The sequence below is a fragment of the Crinia signifera genome, chromosome 2, assembly GCF_055691185.1.
Source record: "Crinia signifera chromosome 2, ASM5569118v1, whole genome shotgun sequence".
NCBI lineage: Eukaryota > Metazoa > Chordata > Amphibia > Anura > Myobatrachidae > Crinia > Crinia signifera.
Window position 1 is genome coordinate 212,821,286 of NC_139218.1, and position 20,729 is coordinate 212,842,014.

The 20,729-nt window shown below is 42.2% G+C and overlaps 1 protein-coding gene across 3 annotated transcripts in view; it reads left to right on the forward strand.

Annotated features, from left to right (window-relative positions):
* NFYC (nuclear transcription factor Y subunit gamma) overlaps positions 1 to 20,469 on the forward strand; it is a 72,919-nt gene extending 52,450 nt beyond the window's left edge. For all 3 annotated transcript variants that reach the window (XM_083173675.1, XM_083173673.1, XM_083173674.1), the window contains 8 exons: positions 3,699 to 3,770; positions 8,619 to 8,732; positions 9,787 to 9,882; positions 14,314 to 14,487; positions 14,770 to 14,928; positions 16,509 to 16,616; positions 19,401 to 19,460; positions 19,550 to 20,469. In XM_083173675.1, coding sequence (XP_083029801.1) covers positions 3,699 to 3,770; positions 8,619 to 8,732; positions 9,787 to 9,882; positions 14,314 to 14,487; positions 14,770 to 14,928; positions 16,509 to 16,616; positions 19,401 to 19,460; positions 19,550 to 19,669 — 903 coding nt within the window. In that variant the 3' untranslated portion in view covers positions 19,670 to 20,469. The remainder of the gene's footprint in view (positions 1 to 3,698; positions 3,771 to 8,618; positions 8,733 to 9,786; positions 9,883 to 14,313; positions 14,488 to 14,769; positions 14,929 to 16,508; positions 16,617 to 19,400; positions 19,461 to 19,549) is intronic.
* The last annotated feature ends 260 nt before the right edge of the window (positions 20,470 to 20,729 follow it).

Genomic DNA, 20,729 nt, shown 5'->3' on the forward strand with positions numbered 1-20,729 from the left:
CTCGTGGCGTCTACCTCTGAGGTCAGACCTTCTAAAACAAGGACCGTTCAACCAGCTGGATTCAGCTCGATTAATTTTGACGGTCTGGCTGTTGAAAACGCCATTTTGAGGAATATAGGATTCTCAGAGGCGGTGGTTAACGCAATGAGGAAAGCCAGAAAGTCAGTGTCTTCTGTAAATTATTTTGGGGCCTGGAAGACCTATATTTGGTGGTGTGTAAGACAGAGGTCACGCACATCGAGATTTAAAATGGCTAAATTGTTGGAGTTTTTTACAGGAGGGCCTTTCCTCTGGGTTAGGCCTTCAGTCACTCAGAGTACATATCTTGACCGTGTCAATTTTTCTTTCCAAAGAAGGATTGCGTTAGAACCAGAAGTACAGACCTTCCTGCAGGGGGTTTATCTATTGAAACCTCCCTACAACCAACCAGTAGCGCCAGGGGAATTATCTCTGGCTCTGGAGTACCTTAAAGAGGCGCCTTTTGAGCCGTTAAGGTCGGTTGACCTTAGTTTCCTTTCAGGGAAGCTGGTATTTTTGTTGGCGGTGGCGTCAGAGAAAAAAAAAAAAAATATCGGAGTTGATTGCTTTGTTCTACAAGTCTTCCTCCCTTATATGTCATGATGATAGGGCTGCCTTTCGGACAGTACCCCTAGATTTTTACCAGAAGTAGTCTCTGCTTTTCTTATAAATCAGGAGATTGTTCTGCCTGTGTTTCAACCCCCAGAGGGTTGTTAGGAAAAGGGACAAATTGAGGAATTTGGATGTTGTGCGCGTCTTGCGCGTTTATGTGGACAGAGTTAAGAGTGTCAGAAAGACTGATACTTTACTGGTTTTGTATGACATACACAAACTTAGTTGGCCTGCTTCTAAACAGACCATTGCTAGGTGGTTGCGCTCTGTTATTGCGTTTGCATATACTAAAGTTGGTTGGCCTGTACCGGCCAGGATTAATGCGCATACCACCAGGTCGGTTGCCACCTCTTGGGCGGTTCGACATGGGGCAACAGCTGAGCAGGTTTGCAGCGCTGCCACTTGGTCATCTGTTCATAATTTTGCCAAATTCGATAGGTTCCATGAGTTTGCGTCGGTGGACGCATCATTCGGGCGAGCAGTGATGAATACTGCAGACCTGAGCGTACCCACCAAAAAGGACCGGCTCTGGAACGTCCCAATGTGAAGCTGTGTCACCAGGACCATTGAAAGAGAAAAAGGGATTTTTGTAAGAACTTACCGTTCGAATCCCTTTCTCTGATATGGTCCTGGTGACACAGCGATCCCTCCCTTACGCTCAGTAAGTATGCCAGTGTTCATGATGTTTCATGTTATAATTGGTTGAAAAGTTAAATTTAAAATTGTGCATATAATATGTGCAGTTGTTTGTACTGAGTTAATGTATTCCAGTGGCTTTGAAAGATTGAACTGAGGAATCTGGGATGCAGTAGGGGAGGAGCCTACCCTCCAAAAGCTTTAGGATAGGTGCCTGGCTCCTGCGGACCCTCCTACATCCCAATGTGAAGCTGTGTCACCAGGACCATATCAGAGAAAGGGATTCGAACGGTAAGTTCTTACAAAAATCCCTTTTTCTCTATGATATCTGAAAACATCTAATGGTTTGCAACTATTATATGTGAAGGAAATAATGGAGATCTTTCTAAAAAAACAATAAGGGCCAGATGTACTAAGCTTGGAGAGTGATAAACAACCAGCCAATCAGCACCTACTTGCCATGTCACAGACTGGATTTACAAAATGACATGTAGGAGCTGGTTGGTTATCACTCTCCTTTTTATCACTTTGCAAGGCTGAGTACATCTCACCCTAAGTGTGCTTTTATGGCCTATTGTTATTTTAGATGTCGGTAGGCCAGTCTCTGTAATCGCTGAAAGGGTGGGCCAGTGCTGTGGGCTTGCCCCCTAGGCTGAAAGTTGCGAGCAAACCCCTGCTATACTGACTAGTTACATTGTTCCAGTACATATTTTCAATTGCCAGTACCCATTGAAAAGTGGTGCCAATACCATTGTGATATTGGTTCTTCATTTTATATAATGTGTTTTTAACAATCAACTGTTACAACTCTTATTGAGTCCCTTCGGCAACCTGAAACCTTCATATTGCATCTAACTTATCCAGTATTAAAATCATTATGAATAAGGTTAGAGGCTTGTTAGCCCTGTTTTGCGGAGAAATATCTTCTATTGCATCTCACCTACTGTAAACAAATCTGCCCTGACCCACATACCAAATTGATAAATGCTTGTTGCAGGAGAGCTAGCAGACCGGGCTGCTCTGCTATACCAGTAACTAGCACACTTATACTGGATAGTGCAGAGCTGGTGACTTAGGGCCATATTCATTGCGGCCGGCGAGGGGGTTAACTGGCGAGGATTGCCAAAAAAGAAGCCACCCCTGCGCCTCTTGCCCGATTCAATGTTCTGGGGGGGGAGTCCTCGCTGTCAGGTGAGGATTCTCCCAAACGGTGAGGTTTGCGGCTAATGCAGGGAGCCCGCTGCATTTAGCCGCGAGCCTCGATGTTTTGGCGGCCGCACATGCCGTTTCCACCTCGATGTAAAACACATTAAACACACAAGAATATCCGATTTTTAAACATAAAGTAATACAGTAGATAGAAATAAAGAAAGATTAAAGTACTGAAAGAATCTGATTTGCTGTCAAACAAATATATCAGGTTTAAAGTAAAAGGCAGAGAGAAGCAAGAGGAGGGACAGAATTAGAGAAGAGTAGAGGGAAAAAAGGGCGAGTCCTCGGGGGCTACAATTAATGGAAGGGGGAAGCAAGTCGCTGGGTGGTCAACCACAGGTCCCAGATTTTATGAAAGGATTGCTAGTCATAAATTAAATGCGTTAAACATGCCACATACGGGATATTATAGATTGCAGTGAAGGTGGGTTATTGTTTTTCCAGTCGTGTGTGTGCTTTTTAAGTATAGAGAAGTATTGCATCAGTTAGTGAATTATAGGTATTAACTTGTTTTGTATTAGTCTATTGTGTCTCATTTGACAGCTGTATGATAGCAATAATATAACTATAATATGATTCTTATTGTAAGTGTTTGGCAGCAGCACTTGCAGGGGCTTATCAGCAGCCTTAGCTAACTACATATATATATTTATACAATAAATACTTCAATAAGCCCAATAAAACTTTGAATACACATTTCAAAAGTAATACTTTGTTATATTTCGGTTATGGTTTTCTATTTTTAAGGTAATAAATATAATTTGTTATACCATCGTCCATGACTACAAGGTTTTTTTGTGCTAAATACTCTTGAGAGCAGGAAGTCTCCAACATACCTTCATCCGGACATCATTGCTATGATTGGCCTCTCATGAACACTGTGCCTTTCTAATTGGAGAAAATCAATCCCGTAAAAGTAGATGCAGAAGAGGATAAAGTGCACCTGCAATGGCATGAACACACTAGCACAGCACATCTCTAGGACCCCCCCCCCCCCCCCCCCCCACACACACACACACACACACACACCTTGAAACCTGCAGATTTTTACTTGCCGGCAAGAGTCTGGAGCTACCCTAAATGTGGCATACGGCTGCACTTAGTCCCCCCCTCATGACTCATGGCTAACTGAATTGACCTCTGTGGCTTTATCAAGTTTCTATTTAATATAAAGCTAGGTTTTCACATTTTAACAGCTCTTGTGTATGTCTTCCACACAGAAAGACTTCAGGGTCCAGGAACTTCCACTGGCTCGGATAAAAAAAATTATGAAACTTGATGAAGATGTGAAGGTGAGTGTTTCATATTTTTTACCTGTTTAAACTATTTCTACTTCAAACCAAACGTTGTGTTACCAATGTATTAGTTAATTTGGTGGTGTTTTTTTTGTGAGCATGGCAGTTAAGATACCGCCATTGCACTCCTCTGGATAGTTAAGTGAAATCAAATTGAGGTACGGTACTTGTGTATTATCACGGCGCCCACTACTCCATTTGTGTAGAGGGCTATTCAGGGAAGTGAAATCGCATCGCATTGCATGCCATATTGTATGGCATTGCGATGCGATTTTTCTATGTAATGTATTCATTGCTCTGTCAGTGAATCCATTAAAAAGATAGGAAGCGATTAAAAATCGCATGGCATGCCATTATTGTATGGCATGCGATGCGACGAGATATCGGTTCTGATGGAACCTAGAATAATGCCATTTAATGGTAAAATGACAAATGTCATTTATTTTGTCCCCCACCCCGCCTACTATCCACGTCATCCCGAAGCGTGGTGAGCGCAGCGGTACGCGTCCGACCGACCTTTTCACACCCCCACTATCCACGTCGGCGTGGAGTTGATTTTATATAGTGTGGCGAGCGCAGTGCAGTGTAACAGAATACACGTCCCCTCGATGCGCTCGCCACACTAAATAAAATCAACCCCACGCCAACGTGAATAGTGGGGGTATGAAAAGGTCGGTCGGACGCGTATCGCGGGGCTCGCCACGCTTCGGGATCACATCGATACTGGGGGGGTGGGGGATATTAATAAATGACATTATATGTAATTTAATGCTATAATACATCAAATGCCATTATAAGCGTCATAATCACATCGCATGCCATAACGGCATGCGATGCGGTTTCACTACGTTTGCGTACATAGTAAATTCGGGCGCCGTGATAATACACAAGTACCTACTTAAGAAACTTGTGCTCAAGCATTGATATTCTCAAAACCTGAACTGTACTGGTGGACTTCTTTTTTTTTCAACGCAAAGCACACATTGGCCCTTATTCTGGTTGACTCGCAAGGATGTTAATTTCACAGTTTTGCGAGTTCACTAAGGGCCGCCCCCCTCCCGAACCCCCTGCAGGAATGCGAATGGATAATTTGCATAATCATCCATTCACAGCCTTGGGTGCGGGGGAGAAATCATTCTATGGTTGGCGACCATCAAATTACTTCATCAGTGCTCGCTGATAGTCTTGGTCCTGCCTGCACCCGCGTCACCGGGCAATTTGCATGGGAACCCCCAGCAATCTCATGGGAAGGCCCATGAAATGCTTGACGTTTCCATCTGCAAATTGCCTGGCCCCCCTCCCGGACTTCTGTGTGCGATCGCTAGCACACAGTGGCTGCAAATGCGATTTAAAACTTATGTGCAACTGTAAAAAAAAAATGGAACGCGCGAGGGACCGATTGAATCCGAATACCCCCCATTGTCTTCACATTTCTCGTTCTTATATTGCAAGCAGATATTGCAAGCAGATATTGCCCATGGTGGAACGAGTGCTGATTTGTGGCAACAATTTTATTTTACACAGTAATAGATGTAGCACAGTTCATCTGTCCCATAATATGTGCACTAATGGCAGGAGCAACTTGCTGCAGCTGTGCGTGATTTGGGATTAGACAGTGCAATTTCTAAAGCCCTGTGCACACGGGGTGATTCAAGCCATTATCGCTGGCTAAATGTTCGTTGAGCGACCATATTGCCATGTTTTTTTGTGTGTTGTGGGAGATTAATCGCGAGCCGTTAATGGTCGCTGGTCCTGCGATTATGGCTAAAAATTGCTGGACGATGGTGCTCAATGCACTGTGCACCAGCGTCCAGCGATTTCTAGTCAACATGAGATAGACAGAATGCAATAGAAATGCTTGCAGTTGAGAGATATTAATCCAAAACTACTCAGTGACCATATTGCACCGTGTGTACACACCTTAAGGATCGTGGGTGCAGATAGTCACATGCTAACAAACATGCATTTGCTGCGCCAAGGCTACTTCTATTCAGTCATAGGTCAATGTTCAATACACATTGGGGGGGGGGGGGTGTCTTAGAATGCACACCCTATATACTTGAGGTGCTATCATGCTGGGACTTGGAGTTCTGCAAAGAAAAACACATAGGGCAGATGCACACTCCATATTATTAATCAATCAATAATAGAGGTTCTTGGTATATTAATTGGGCGAGAAATATTTGCCTACCAACCAGCTTCACGGTGACCTCATTTCTGTTGGGTCCCTAGTACTAAGTTTGAATCTGGGGCACAGAACCCCAAAAAGGCTAGCATAAGCCAGTCCCCCCCCCCCCCATGGCAGCACACAGGTGAAAAAACTAAGCTATAAGTGTGTTAATAACAAAGTAGCAGAAGCTAGAGGTTAAAATGTGTAGTGCTAGAGAAAGTATAATATTAGTGAGAAAACAAATAATAAATTTAGGGTGGATTTTATGTGCATAGAACCAATTTTTGGTTTTGTATACAGAGTTTTTGTATATATATATATATAAAAAAAAAAGTCCACTGTAGAAAGCCTTGAAATATTGGTTTATATGTAAGTGCAGCTTAAGTAAAGACAAATCTAGAAATTAAATGGTCAAATTGAATTACTTCATGCATGAAATAAACTTACAAGTTCACAGGACCTAAAATTGCATCTGGGCTGGAACCCTCTCACCATGTGTTGCTACTTGTTCACAATGCTTAAGGGTTATGAAGCCAATGTGTATCCTATGTAGAAATAAACTTTTAACTGTGATGGCAGCCTGTCTGACACTACCTAATTGGTAAAAAAGGGGTGTGGAGATCCACTCGTGGGCGCTCCCTGTGGTTCGGAAAGTGAGAGAGGGGAGAATGGAGAAAATATAGGGGAAGTAGGATACTTCCCTTTGTTTTCTTCTCCTGAGTGGGCTAATTTCTCCTGTAGATGTTCTTGGGTTAGAATGTTCCTGATTCCAAATGTGTCTCGGTGATCATATGGAAAGGGTGAAAAAAATCAGAGAAATCCACAATGAGAAGTGTCCCTGGGGTAAAGGGTAGGTTTATAATGATGTCACTTCGAGCTACGGTGGCGTACCGAACTCACTTGTGACAACAAGGATACAGGTGTATCAAGGTATCTTTGGTTCGATTAATGGGATTGCGTACCCGTACTCACGTGGTAGAATGGAGATCAAAGCGCATCAAGGTTTCTTTAAATATCCGTTTTTATTGGAAAAAGTAAAACATCAATAGAATAAAAGAAGGTATAAAGTGGAAGGTGAGGTGCCTTACCAAGTGATAGTTGGGTGAAGTCAAACCGGATAACATACGCCCAAATTCTCACAGGTTAGCTGAACTCACCTTCACAGCTTTTCTGCCTCCTGGGTACACTAGATCTGGGCCAACATGTTTCGAGATAATGCTATCTCTTCTTCAGGATCCTGAAGAAGAGATAGCATTATCTCGAAACATGTTGGCCCAGATCTAGTGTACCCAGGAGGCAGAAAAGCTGTGAAGGTGAGTTCAGCTAACCTGTGAGAATTTGGGCGTATGTTATCCGGTTTGACTTCACCCAACTATCACTTGGTAAGGCACCTCACCTTCCACTTTATACCTTCTTTTATTCTATTGATGTTTTACTTTTTCCAATAAAAACGGATATTTAAAGAAACCTTGATGCGCTTTGATCTCCATTCTACCACGTGAGTACGGGTACGCAATCCCATTAATCGAACCAAAGATACCTTGATACACCTGTATCCTTGTTGTCACAAGTGAGTTCGGTACGCCACCGTAGCTCGAAGTGACATCATTATAAACCTACCCTTTACCCCAGGGACACTTCTCATTGTGGATTTCTCTGATTTTTTTCACCCTTTCCATATGATCACCGAGACACATTTGGAATCAGGAACATTCTAACCCAAGAACATCTACAGGAGAAATTAGCCCACTCAGGAGAAGAAAACAAAGGGAAGTATCCTACTTCCCCTATATTTTCTCCATTCTCCCCTCTCTCACTTTCCGAACCACAGGGAGCGCCCACGAGTGGATCTCCACACCCCTTTTTTATGATTGTCTTGACTTTGAGGTGAAATTGGGATACACCTCGAGAGATCCATCAGGCAGATCCCTCCAGATAGCGCCACGTCACCCTGCTCACTCCCTATATTACTACCTAATTGGTATTCTCAGAATTGCTGTGTGCTGTAGAGAGTTGGAATTTAGTAAGGCCATCTGTGACGGTGTACTGATCTCGCCACGAAGACTGAATTTCAGGCCACTGGACCCTGGTTATTTTTTAGGGCCCTCTTCCTCTAGCACCCTTTTCCACCAAAGTCCCAGGTATGATCCAGGATTAGGAACGCTGTTATAAATAGGGTTACATCTAGGCAGGCCCTTTTCACATGAAGGCGCAAACCCTAGGTTATTCTCAGGTTGGCACCGTGCACACTACCCACTGAACTCTCAGGCTGGTGCTTTCAGAAGATGTCCTCTTTTTGCATTACAAAATTTGATCTGCCCACGCTGTAAATTGGATCTGGGTCGGACGACCCAGGTCCCATTGTACAGGATCTAACTTTGCTTGCTAACCGGTTGGATTGCTGGGTGGTCCCAATTTTTGTTTTTCCAGGGACCCTGTTACACTGAGGGGCGATCCGGCAATAACCCAGGTTATTTGGGCATTGCAAAAAGAGTATAAGTTGTATCTTGAATTGACTGCAGTAACCCAGGCTATTGCAGGAGCGAAGAAGGATTTAGGGGGAAAAAAATGGCTTGCTGCACCCACCTATACTTGAGTTTTAAAAATATTCTTTAAATAAAGAATTTATTTAGCCAGAAAAAAACTGTTGATCATACTTATTTATTCTAATGTAGATGATCAGTGCTGAAGCTCCAGTTCTTTTTGCCAAAGCTGCTCAGATTTTTATTACCGAGTTGACCCTACGTGCCTGGATTCACACAGAGGACAACAAAAGAAGAACATTGCAGGTAATATTACCTAACAGAAATTTAAGAAAAATATTCGAATGTCCCCGGTAGAATAATTTTATTACGTACGTTTCTAATACTGGGTATGACCTCCTTTTTGTCCCTAAAAAGCCTGAGTGCTTTTTGCATTTGTTCAGCAAGGTTTGGGAAACCTAGAGATTCTGGTCCATGCTGACATGGCAGCGTTGTTACAGATTTGTTGGCTGCACAACCATGTTGTGAATCACTTGTTCCACCACATACCCAAGCTGCTCTCTTGGATTGAGAACTAGTGACTTTAGAGGCCGTTGAACTTGTCGTTTTTGTGTAACCAGCTTGAGATGAGGTATTCGTTGTGGCAAGTTATCCTGCTGTGTACCCCGTGTACTGTGGCCATAAAGGGATGCATACGGTGAGAATCGGTAATCCGGCTGTGGCATGTAAAGCAATCATTCCATCCATGGTCGTTCACATAGATAATGTTTATGCCCCCATACTGGTGTTTTGATCTGAACACCTGAACCTCTCCACCATGTCTAAATACCATTATACATAGAGTTGTTGCCACATGATTGGCTGATTTAAGATATTTGATAATTCCACCTGCTCAATAGTGCAACATGGTCAGTGAATGTATAGCCGTTCTTCCAGTATAAAAGAAATGTCTAATAGTACTCAATGGATTAAAACAAATTGTAATTTCTTCGTAAAAATGTGAATATTAAATGTGCCAAAAATGTTCCTTATTTAACGTTCCACCAATAAAATAGTTTTCTCATTGTGAAAGCACACCGAGGGCACAGTGTAGCCTTTCACCCCTCTACAATGCAGCAAGCTGTTCATCTAGACAGCAACTATTATACAGTTGACAAATGAATGCAGACATCTGGTGACCTTTTTCTGCATGTATCGCTACTACCTGTCTGGAAGCATATGCTGCACAGCATAGTGATTAATGGATACCAAACACATTCTCTTTTTAATATATAAAATACACGTTTTTATAAACTTAAAGGGGCTTATATAAACTTAAAGGTACATATGAGTTCTAACTGTAGTCTCTTTCTATCTTCAGAGAAATGACATTGCTATGGCAATCACAAAGTTTGACCAATTTGATTTTCTCATTGACATCGTTCCCCGGGATGAGTTAAAACCTCCAAAACGACAGGTAAACATTCTAAAAGTACTGTAGTTAGTTTTGTTCTTGTCCTGTTTTAGGTGTTAAAAGTGGATAATCCCAGCAATTATATGTAGATGTTCTTATAGTTGTTTTAAAACACCTGTTTTGATCACCCTCTTTGCAGCCTGTAGCATTGGGCTGCACATTTTGTCCTCGGAAGGCTTTGATATTGAAGTCTCTAAAGGTATCTAAAAAAATCTTATCCTCTTAAAACGATTATAGCACAGTTGTATTACATGCAGCAGGCTTATCTGACTTCTCAGTATGGCTAAGTAATGGTATTATATAATTGTCTTCAATGGCACAAAGAAGATGCCTAATAATTGATTTCTGTGGGCAGATTGATCATAGTCAGTTACGTGCTGTCATACAATGCTGTGCTCATGTTTGTCCATTATGGTAGCATCTACATCACCGATATTCCTGTCAACTTCTGTGGCAAAGCAAAATAGTCAGTGTAGGAGGCCCATAATGTGCATTTCCGGAATGTGATGTATAGCACAATGCCTTTAATTGAATCAACCGCGTTGTTTTGATCTTAAATGATGGTCCGGTTTTACTTAATATGTTAGATTGTATTTACCTGTAAGTCTTTGTCTTGATGGCTAGATAGGGAAGTTGGCAGAACTGGTTTACTATGCCTCATGCCCTTTGGCCCTTATTCAGATCTGATCGCAGTACAAATTGGTTCTCAAAATGGGCAAAACCATGTGCACTGCAGGTGGGGCAGATGTAACGTGCAGAGAGTTACATTTGGATGGGGTGTGTTGAAACTGAAATCTAAATTGCAGTGTAAAAATAATGCAGCCAGTGTTTACCTTACACAGAAACAAAATAACTCACACAAATCTTAAGGTGCCCACACACGCACCGATCCCGGCGGTGCGATGCTATACGATGGGGTGCGCGCTCCCGCGGCACCCCATCGCACAGTACAAAAAGTATGTGCTGCACATACTTTTTGTACTAGCTTTTTATAGCATAGCATCGCATCGCATGCACATCGTATGCACAAGGCATACAATGCGATGCTATGTGTTCTAGTTAAGCCCACAACGCACGCCGGGATCGGTGCGTGTGTGGGCACCTTAACTCTCTCTGCACATGTTACATCTGACCCACCTGCAGTGCACAAGGTTTTGTCCATTTTGAGAACAAATTTGTACTGAGCTCAGATCTGAATGAGGGCCTTTATACGTAAGGCAAGTTAGGTCCGAGCATGACATCAGAGTTACCGTATTCTAATTAGAATAAATCAGACTGCATTTAACATTCTTCAGCCAAATAGACTGCCTTTGTTCTGTGATGTTCAGTGAATGATATGTTTTTTTACATATTGATAATTAAACTAAATGAGCTTTATCTGAAGGCAGTTTAAGCTGCTGTAAACATCCTTGACTGGAAGCTGTGATATTATGGATAGAGCTTTCAGTCGGATGTTTACAGCCGTTGGCTGTTACGGTCATCTGAAAGATCGGTTTCATGGGTCAAATGTAAAGATGGCCCTTTTCTCCTGCTGAGTAACTGTCCATTTCCTTGACAGTCAAGGACTTTACCCTTTCACATTTCATAGCTGAGTATTTATCATCTTGTACACCTGCCTTACATGTACGGATCAAGACCTGCTTATCAATGTAATAACAGTGGAACATACAGCATGTTGCCAATTAAATTTGTCAGCAGCTTCGTTCTATAGAGTGGGGGGAAATTCCACCTTAAAGACACATGCAGCAGTGAGGTATGGTAAATCCATTCCATTGAAGGACTTGATAAAAATTATTTAGCTCTGCAAACTATGTACAGTATATTTAACTCTTTATAGTGTTCTATGGCTTTAATGGTAAATATACTTGTCATTGAACTTTTGTTTAGGTTACCCTCTCCGGTGTAGCAAATTGTAGTAGGGTCCCCATCTGTAGTAATATAGGATGATACAGATGATAAGCAACCTGGTGCAGCTGCTGGGATTATGTTCTGATACTGCAGTGAGTTATGGGCTTCTTGAGGACACTAGTCAAAAGCCCATCAAAATGATGGCTTTTGCAATGTACTTTCACTTTAAGCTGTGACATTTTTTTTATTTTCTCTTTTGATCAGTGACTGTTTTTAGCCTACAAACTCTAGTTGCGCAGTATGACTTGTTAATACTCAAACTGTTCGGTTAGGAATACTGCTGCCCTTATTCCTTATTTCCCTATCTGTTTGATGCTCTGATTAAAATATTTATTTAATGGGGTATTCCTATTTGGTGCGGATGATTCACAAGTGCGAATCATCACAGCACCCGCCGCACTTTATGGCAGACAAAATTTGCCTAAAAGTGCTCTCACCTGCATAGGGTTGCAAGCAATTTTAAGCCAATTCGGGCCCAGCGAAGGGTGTGAGATCGGTTTAATGCAGGTGCCGTTGCCAGCGTTTAAACGCATTGGAAAGGCAGCTTTTGGAGTAAATAGGATCAACCCCTAAATCTGTACCAAGTGTTGTATATAAAACGTGTGATAATTCAAACTACCCTCCGTCCCTATTAGTCTGTAGTCTGCTTTCTACCATATATGCCTGGACTTCACAGCTTCTATACACGTCATCTACAGTCAGGAGTTTGTAAAAGTGTCTGCGTGGTTTTCCATACATCTTACAGCACATACTGGTCAGCTATAATTGCTGTAGCTTTAAATATGCTGTAGTGGGACTAATTATCAGTACAAATATTTCCTTACACCTTTTTTCCCTTATTCTGATTTGCAAGAAGAAACGGTACAATGTGCACCATTGTGAGAGAATTGGGTGTCTGCCAGCTGTGCGACTGCAAGGTTGGTAGGTAAAGGAAGTGGATAATCTTTGCATGTTCTCACAATTGCTTGGGGCTGGAAAGCTACAGGGTTCTACTTCATATGTCTGTGATGCAGGGTTTGTAAACATCCTACACTCTCAGCTGTGAATATGAGATGGCTGGGAGAAGGGTGTTTACTCCCTCTGCCATGGAATAACCCCCAGACTAATGAGAAAAAAACGGCCTTCGCATATACTGTATATCCAATTCCAATGTTGAACCTGTGTTTACCTCCTCTGGTTACTCCAGGATCTGCAATGTGAGTTCAATTTTGTTGTCACACTACTTATTTAAGAGTTTAGTACATGGGTCTTCAAACTGTGGCCCTCCAGATGTTGTGGAACTACATGTCCCAGCATGCCCTGACAGTTTTGGCATGCTCTTATAGGAAAGAATGTTGCAACATGTAGTTTCACAACATCTGGAGAGCCGCAGTTTGAAGACCCATGGTTTAGTACTGGGGTAGCCAACCGTAGTCCTCGAGAGCTACCAACAGTGCATGTTTTGCAGGTCTCCTCACAGAATCACAAGTGAGCTAATTAGCTCCATCTGTGGATCTTTTAAAATGTGTCAGTGATTAATGAGTGCAGCTGTGCAGCAGCTAGGTTGTCTGGAAAATGTGAACTGTAGGTAGCTCTCGAGGGCTAGGGTTGGCTACCACTGGTTTAGTAGAAAGTAACCAATAAAGCTGACAATTGGTAAGCTACATGGGGGGAGGGATTCAATTCCTGGTGATGTTCAGGGGCTTCTAGATTTGTTAGCCCCTACATGGCAAGTGCAAAGGAAAACTTGCAATCTGTCGAGGAAGTGATTTCCCAAACCCCCTCCAAGTCCCAATTATTATAATACTTGGCAAGTCTGTTTTGAGACAGGTTGGTCCTCTGACCTTCTACCATGTATAAATATTGTGTTATTTGATGCTTTCCTTATTCCTACAGTGTCAAATGGGTTACTGGCAGGTTCTTTATGTGAATATAAATGTATAAAAATGCTTTTCAAGTATGCAATATGTTTGCTAAATGTTGTATTTTACATTTGTGTGGTGTTTTTAACCGTGAATTTAACACTAGATTCTTGTTGTATTTACTATGATGCAGTTTGAAATACATATGCGACTTTGGAAAAGGGCAATAGTAATTCTAAACAAGCCTGGTGCGACGTGAATTACTATTGCCCTTTGAAATAGACTACCTTGTGTGTCTGAAGAGCTCTGATGGGCTTATTGCAATCTGAACCGGCAGCCACTTATTGTGTCATGATAGGCATCTGAAATTGGGTGCTAGTGATGCGTAGACCAGACCTCCATTGGGTAGAGGAGTTAAAAACTATGCAATCAGTGTATATCAAACTACAAAAGTAATTCCTTCTAAATCAGCACAGTTTAATATTTTAATAATTGCCTTTTGAAATCAGTCGGTCAAAACCATTGATCATCAGTAGATTTGAAAATGTAAATACATTTACTGACTGATGGGGAAATACTGAGCAGAATTACTTCTGGGCAAGTAATATGTACCAGAGACTTGGTTCTATGGCAGAAGTTTGAATAATTTGTTTTTAATGTCTTTTGCACTTGCACCCCTTTTTAGGAAGAGGTCCGGCAAGCAGTGACTCCAGCGGAACCCGTCCAGTACTATTTCACATTGGCTCAGCAACCAACAGCTGTTCAAGTACAGGGCCAGGCAACTGGTCAGCAGACCACATCCTCTACAACTACCCTCCAGCCTGGTCAGATCATAATTGCACAACCACAACAAGGACAGGTCAGACAAATATATCTATCTATCTATCTATCTATCTATATCCCTATTCTTCGATCTTTGTTTTAAACTTTGTGACCATAAATTAATTTCCACCCGTAAATCTATTCCCACCCCTTGGTATTAATACTGCTGCTCATGAAGGAGGGTTAACCTCAAATGACTGGAAGAAGTAGTCCTTTCAGTGACCATGCATTGCTATACCTGTTCCAGCAGCAAATGTAGCTTTTCTCTGAATTGTCAGGTTGAAGAAAATAACTGTCCAGTTCCTTTATTTCTTTGCAGAGTGCACCAGTAACCATGCAAGTTGGAGAAGGGCAGCAGCTTCAGATTGTCCAAGCCCAGCCCCAAGGTCAGAACCAGCAAGGGCAAGGCGGAGCAGGACAAACCATGCAAGTTATGCAGCAAATAATAACTAACACAGGAGAGATCCAGCAGATTCCGGTGAGTACCACAAGCCAAACACACTATGTAAACTTACCTTGTATTTTGTAGATGCTATTCTATTTAATTTCTTCTTCCAAGACCTGAATTCCTGTGGGGGCCGGTTGACCTTCTGACAGTTGGGATTCCGATAAACATTATACTGATATAGGAATCCCTACTGTTAAATGCCCATCAGTCTGGATCCTGACTTAAGGTGCCCATACACTGTACAAGTATAGTATGCAATTTGAACTAGATTGCATCGCATGCGTTTTGCAATGCAATGAGATGCAATCTAGTACAAAAAGTATGTGCAGCACATACTTTTTTAGCTGTGTGATCGGATGTGCACAAGAGCGCGCATCTCATCTCACCTGGCAATTGTACCATGTATGGGGACACCTTTTACAAGGGCTAATCTGCCTTGTGGGGGTCCACAATCCCCATAGAGGGAGAATAGAACCAGTGTCGAGCGCAGCGAGCTGGCAAGGGGCATATTAGCACTCGCGCCCCTGTCGGAGTACGGGCAGTCATAATCCCAACTGTCTGGGAACTGTCCCAATTGTTTGCACCAGAGTTTGTCGGTGTCAGGTGTCCAAATGAGCAGTTCTATTGGTGCTCTGTGCATGAACAGCTGCCAGCCTTTGATGCAGTGAGCAGAAATATGTAAAAAGTTACCTGTTTAGGCACACATTGTGCCCAAAACTTTAGTTTGGATTAGCTGTTTTACAGAGCTAAACCTGACACTTCAGGGTGGAATTAAACAATGGTAGCCCAAATAATTACATATCGCCCCATCTAAAGTGACAGGCGATAGGAAATTTTGGGCGCCTATTAAACAATTGAACGTTCCCCTTATAGATCTATGCAAACCCTTGTTTCCTCGGGTTTGCGCAGCGAACATATGGCAATTCACTTTAGCATCGTTTTACAATATTCATTATTCTACAATAGTTTAAATTTGGAAGATGGCAGCAGACCGTACAGAGAGGAATAACTTTCAACAAACATGTTTTTTGAAAATAAAACTTACTCAGCATGTAACCTTATATCATTTACTGCCAGTGACTGATTTTACCTGTAACAGTCATATTAAAACAAATGGGGTGACCTTCTAAAAGCTGATGTGCATGTCCAGCGGAGGAAGCAGCCCCTAGGTAACTTGTATATGGAGAGACCCTCCAGGGGCGTAAATCCCAGTGGCAATGGAGCCTCCTGCCTTTGGGCTCAAAGCATCAATTGTGTTATTCACAGCTGGCAACTGGGAAAAATGGCACACCATCTATCTGCAAACACATCAACCCACTGCCATTATATACAACGCCGCTACAGCAAATGTCTCCTTTTCATTTGGGCACACTTTATACTAATCGAATATCACAGCAAAGAAGTTTGGCCTAATGTTAGTGTCTCCATTGTAAGCATATATTCATCAGAATAGACATTTGTATACCATTTACATTGTTTCAGAGCACTGAGAAGTGCAATAGGCCAGTAGTTGATATATGTTAAGGAAACTCTGGTCAGCCTGCTCAAGAAATCTGTTACCATGGTTAATGTTTGGTTCTAACTCTGATTCTTTTTTGTTTTGTTTTTAGGTGCAGCTAAACACAGGACAGCTGCAGTACATACGTCTTGCGCAGCCTGTATCTGGTACTCAGGTTGTGCAAGGACAGATCCAGACCTTATCAGCCAATGCACAACAGGTATTTATTTTATATCTTTAGTTCACTTTAACCATATCCACATTAAAAGGTCAAGTATGATTGGTGTTGCTGAAGGCAAAGCTTGCATTCAGCTACATGATGCATTTAATTTACATCTGAAGTTGAAATGAGACCGAATCAGTAGAAGAGACGGGCTGATGTAACATTGCAAATTCAGCAGATCCAAGTCCTCCAACATCCTTTGCAGTCAGGTGTGTTAGAGGTTCAGGTTTCTGTTTTTTCCTTTCTCCTTCACACCAAGTAGGGGCCAGAAGGTCATGAATTTGGGTCTGCTGAGTTTGAGGAATGTTTGAACATTTAAAAAACTCCCACTAAGTTTTAGAGGTTTGCTTGTCTAAACAAATAGATATACATGTGAGATTAATCCACATAGTATGTGCTCTATATGATCAGTTTAGTTTTCAATCTGTGCTGTTTAGCATTCAGATATTGTTAGCTAGTTCCTTGGAATGGTCTTCTTCTAATCCATGAGGTTTCCTTTTTGCATATGAAGTGGTAAAATCAGCTCTGTTCACCTGTGTAACGTGAGCTAGGATATTTTTTCCTGCAATGGTATTTGTGTAACTGACACGGTTATATGCCTTGCTGGTAAATCAATTGCATGCGATGTGATGCGATCAGAAGACCGTAGTCCATTAAAAACCTGAACTTGTCTGCATTTGCACCGTGCGATGCACGCTCCCACAGGCATCTCATCGCACAGTACAAAAAGTATGTGCTGCACAAACTTTTTGCACGGCCTTCTGATCGCATCACATCAAATGCAAAACGCATGCGTTGTGATGCGATCCAGCCCATAACGGGTGCAATCATCACACGTGTACAGGCACACAGACATTCTAGGGTTTATTTTGTTGGGAGTTTATTAACCTATCAGCATATTTTTGGATTGTGGGAGGAAACCCAAGCATGCATGGGGAGAATATACAAACTCCACACAGTTAAGGTCATGGTGGGAATGGATCCCATGACCTCAGTGTAGTGAGGCAGTAATGCTAACCATTACACCGTCCGCCTAAGGCAGACTGTGACTGATATCTGGCATGTACAGAATGGGGGGCTACTTATGTCTTAGATTACAAATGATTCTACTGTAAGGAAAAAGACGCTAGTATACATTTGGGCCTGATTCTGGTTGGCTCGTTAAGTTACGAAGATCGCAGCTTGCCAAGCACCAGAGAGGCCGCCGCCGCCGAATACCATGCAAGCGGATGTGCAAGGAAGACACATCTCCTCGCCGCTGCAGGAGAAATGATTTGATGGTTGCTGACCATTAAAGGATTTCTCCTGCCTTCTCAAATAAGTCAGTCTGAACTGAGTTTTATTTGCAGGCGTTGGGATGAAGACAGGGCGGGCGTCTGACATCATGTGACACCCACCCCTGGCAGACCTGCATACCCATGGGAACACCCAGCATTTTCATGAGGACCCCAATAAAACACTGGGCTTTCCCATGGCCCAGCGCCGCCCCCCCCTCCTTTCTGCCAACGGCCCAGCATCTGTGTAACTCGCCATGGCAGTTCACAGTCTGGCTTTGCACATGAGCAGAAATGCACATGAGCAAACCTCGACCTTCAGGATAGGGGCCAAATTCGGATCACTACGAGTAAAGGGGCCGATCCAGAATCGGCCCCTTTATGTATATTAGACGTCACCAATGACCTTCTGTTGCTACGCACAAGCTTGCAGCTGAAGGCAGACAGCATTCATACAGGTATCTGAAATTTTAAGATGCTGGCGGTGCATTATTCTGCTTTATGCACACATTTTTCTAATGACACAAGTGATTACATCTTATTGCTGGTTATATATGTACATGTTATGTATGGTAGGAAATAGAACAACAGCATCACTAAACTAACAACCTCAAACATTTTGCATGTGACCATATGAATAAATGGGCATGCGGAAGTTATGCTGATGGAGTGGAGTATAACAAAAACTTACTAACAAAACAAGGTGAAATAAAGTGCTAAATGTGAAATGTTCTATTAGCACACAATATAGCACTACACCATGCTGCATATAATGTGAACATTCCAATACTTTAAGTAGGCACTTGTATGAATATTTAAGGAGCATAGTATAGACTATTATGCTTGTATGAAGTAAGAAATAAGATACTTGAGTCATATGCTGGCCACACATCAGACCAACTTTCCTCCTACCAACCAACTAGTTGGTTGGATGGAATAAAAACCTGGAACTGGATAGGAGCAATTATCATTTGTTTCTCAAATCTGAAAATGGACAACAACTGTCACTCAGACAATGTACTGTAGTTGGACGTATTTTATTTAAACTATTTCACTGAATGTTTTTGTCCATTCCTCCTGAGTTTGGGAGAAAATTGCTTATTGGCATTTGCCCTAATACAGTACCAGATTTTCGGTCCAACCAACCAACTAGTTGGATGGTTGGAGGAAAGTTGGTCTGATGTGTGGCCAGCATAAGGTATTTTAGCTTCTGCTCTCTTGCGTATAACCGTGCACAGCGAATTAGAGCCTATTTGTCAATTTGCTGTTAACCTGCACCAGTTTGTAATCCTTAATATAGGCGAAAAACCTGGTTAATTAAGCAAATTACCTGATCTACATTTTAGACCCGGAGATTTCCTCCTGTGTGAAGGGGGTCTGGCAGCACATGGCCGAATAGCCCGGCGATTCATATGCCGAATAATTGCCAGGTTATTCGGCCGCGGCTGACTAAGCGGTATTATTTTTGTTTTTGGATTGCAGTGATACAGGGGTTTTTTTTTTTCAGATTACGCAGGCAGATGTCCAGCAAGGACAGCAGCAATTCAGTCAGTTCACCGATGGACAGGTAACTGTATAATCAGGGTAAACAATGGCTAGTCTTGCTCTTATGATAAAGAAAACTAAATATTTTCTTAACTTCTTTTCTCTTTGTAGCAACTATATCAGATCCAACAAGTTACCATGCCAGCAGGACAAGACCTCTCACAGCCCTTGTTTATTCAGTCCAGCGGTCAAGCAGCTGATGGGCAAGCTACACAGGTCACTGGAGACTGATGTGGTGATCACAGCATGACGAGGGGCAGTGGGAGATCGTGGGCACTCAAACATATGCACACGCTGGTGTTTTTTTTACGCTCCAGTGTATTAAAAGGGACAAACGTTCATGATTATTCCAAAATAGTATGAAGTTGAAACTCTTCCCTGCAGGATCTTTGACTCACTCTCCAATGATTTTAGATTCTAAACACCATGCACTATAAAACTGAAATGGTGTACTCAGAAGAGCAACCTTCACTATTTTCAGCTAGAACATCCTGTAGTTATGTTGCCTGTGCATGGTCTTCAAGTAATTTCCAGGCAACAAACCACTTGGAAGGTCGATTGCACTTGTTTCATGGTATATTTGTAACAAATGTAAAACTTAGACTTAAGTCTGAGCAGATTAGTCAACAAGCACATTTGTGCAATGATTTCTAAATGTCTTTGGGGTGTTCTGCAAGGGCTAAAGTGTTCACTTACCCATTTGCCTTCTCTACAAAATAGAATAGTGACTGAAAATGTCAAGCTTCTCTTTTGCATCCAAACCATTCCCCAAGTCTATTATGTTTACTTTCCCCATCCCACCTTTTGTTTTTTCTCTCTAAATATTTGGTTGAAGGAATAGCCATCCGTTAACCCTTGTGGCTCCCTAAAGTATAAAAGGTCTCCTGTTCATATTGTCCGAGACCCATATTAGTAAATGTAAACGGAGAAGAAAACTTTCTTTTTTTTTTTTCTTAAAGTATTGTGCTTGTCTGCATTAAATGCATGTGAGAGATCTGCACAGACAGCAATAAAGTTTCTTTTTAGATAAATATTGTTTTATGGGTTTGTTTACTGACTTCACACTTGATCACACATAACTGAACTAATAGATATTGTCATCTAGAAACATGCACATTTGCATGTGAAAGCAATGTATCGAAACAGTTAGACGACTATGGGGGATATTGAAACTCCCGCAGCTATCTCCCCACGGGGGGGGGGGGGGGGAATGGCTGCGGGGCCCTATTCAATGCTGTCTTCCCCGACAGCATTGAACAGGGGATCTCTGCAGAACGAGCCTGACTTCACA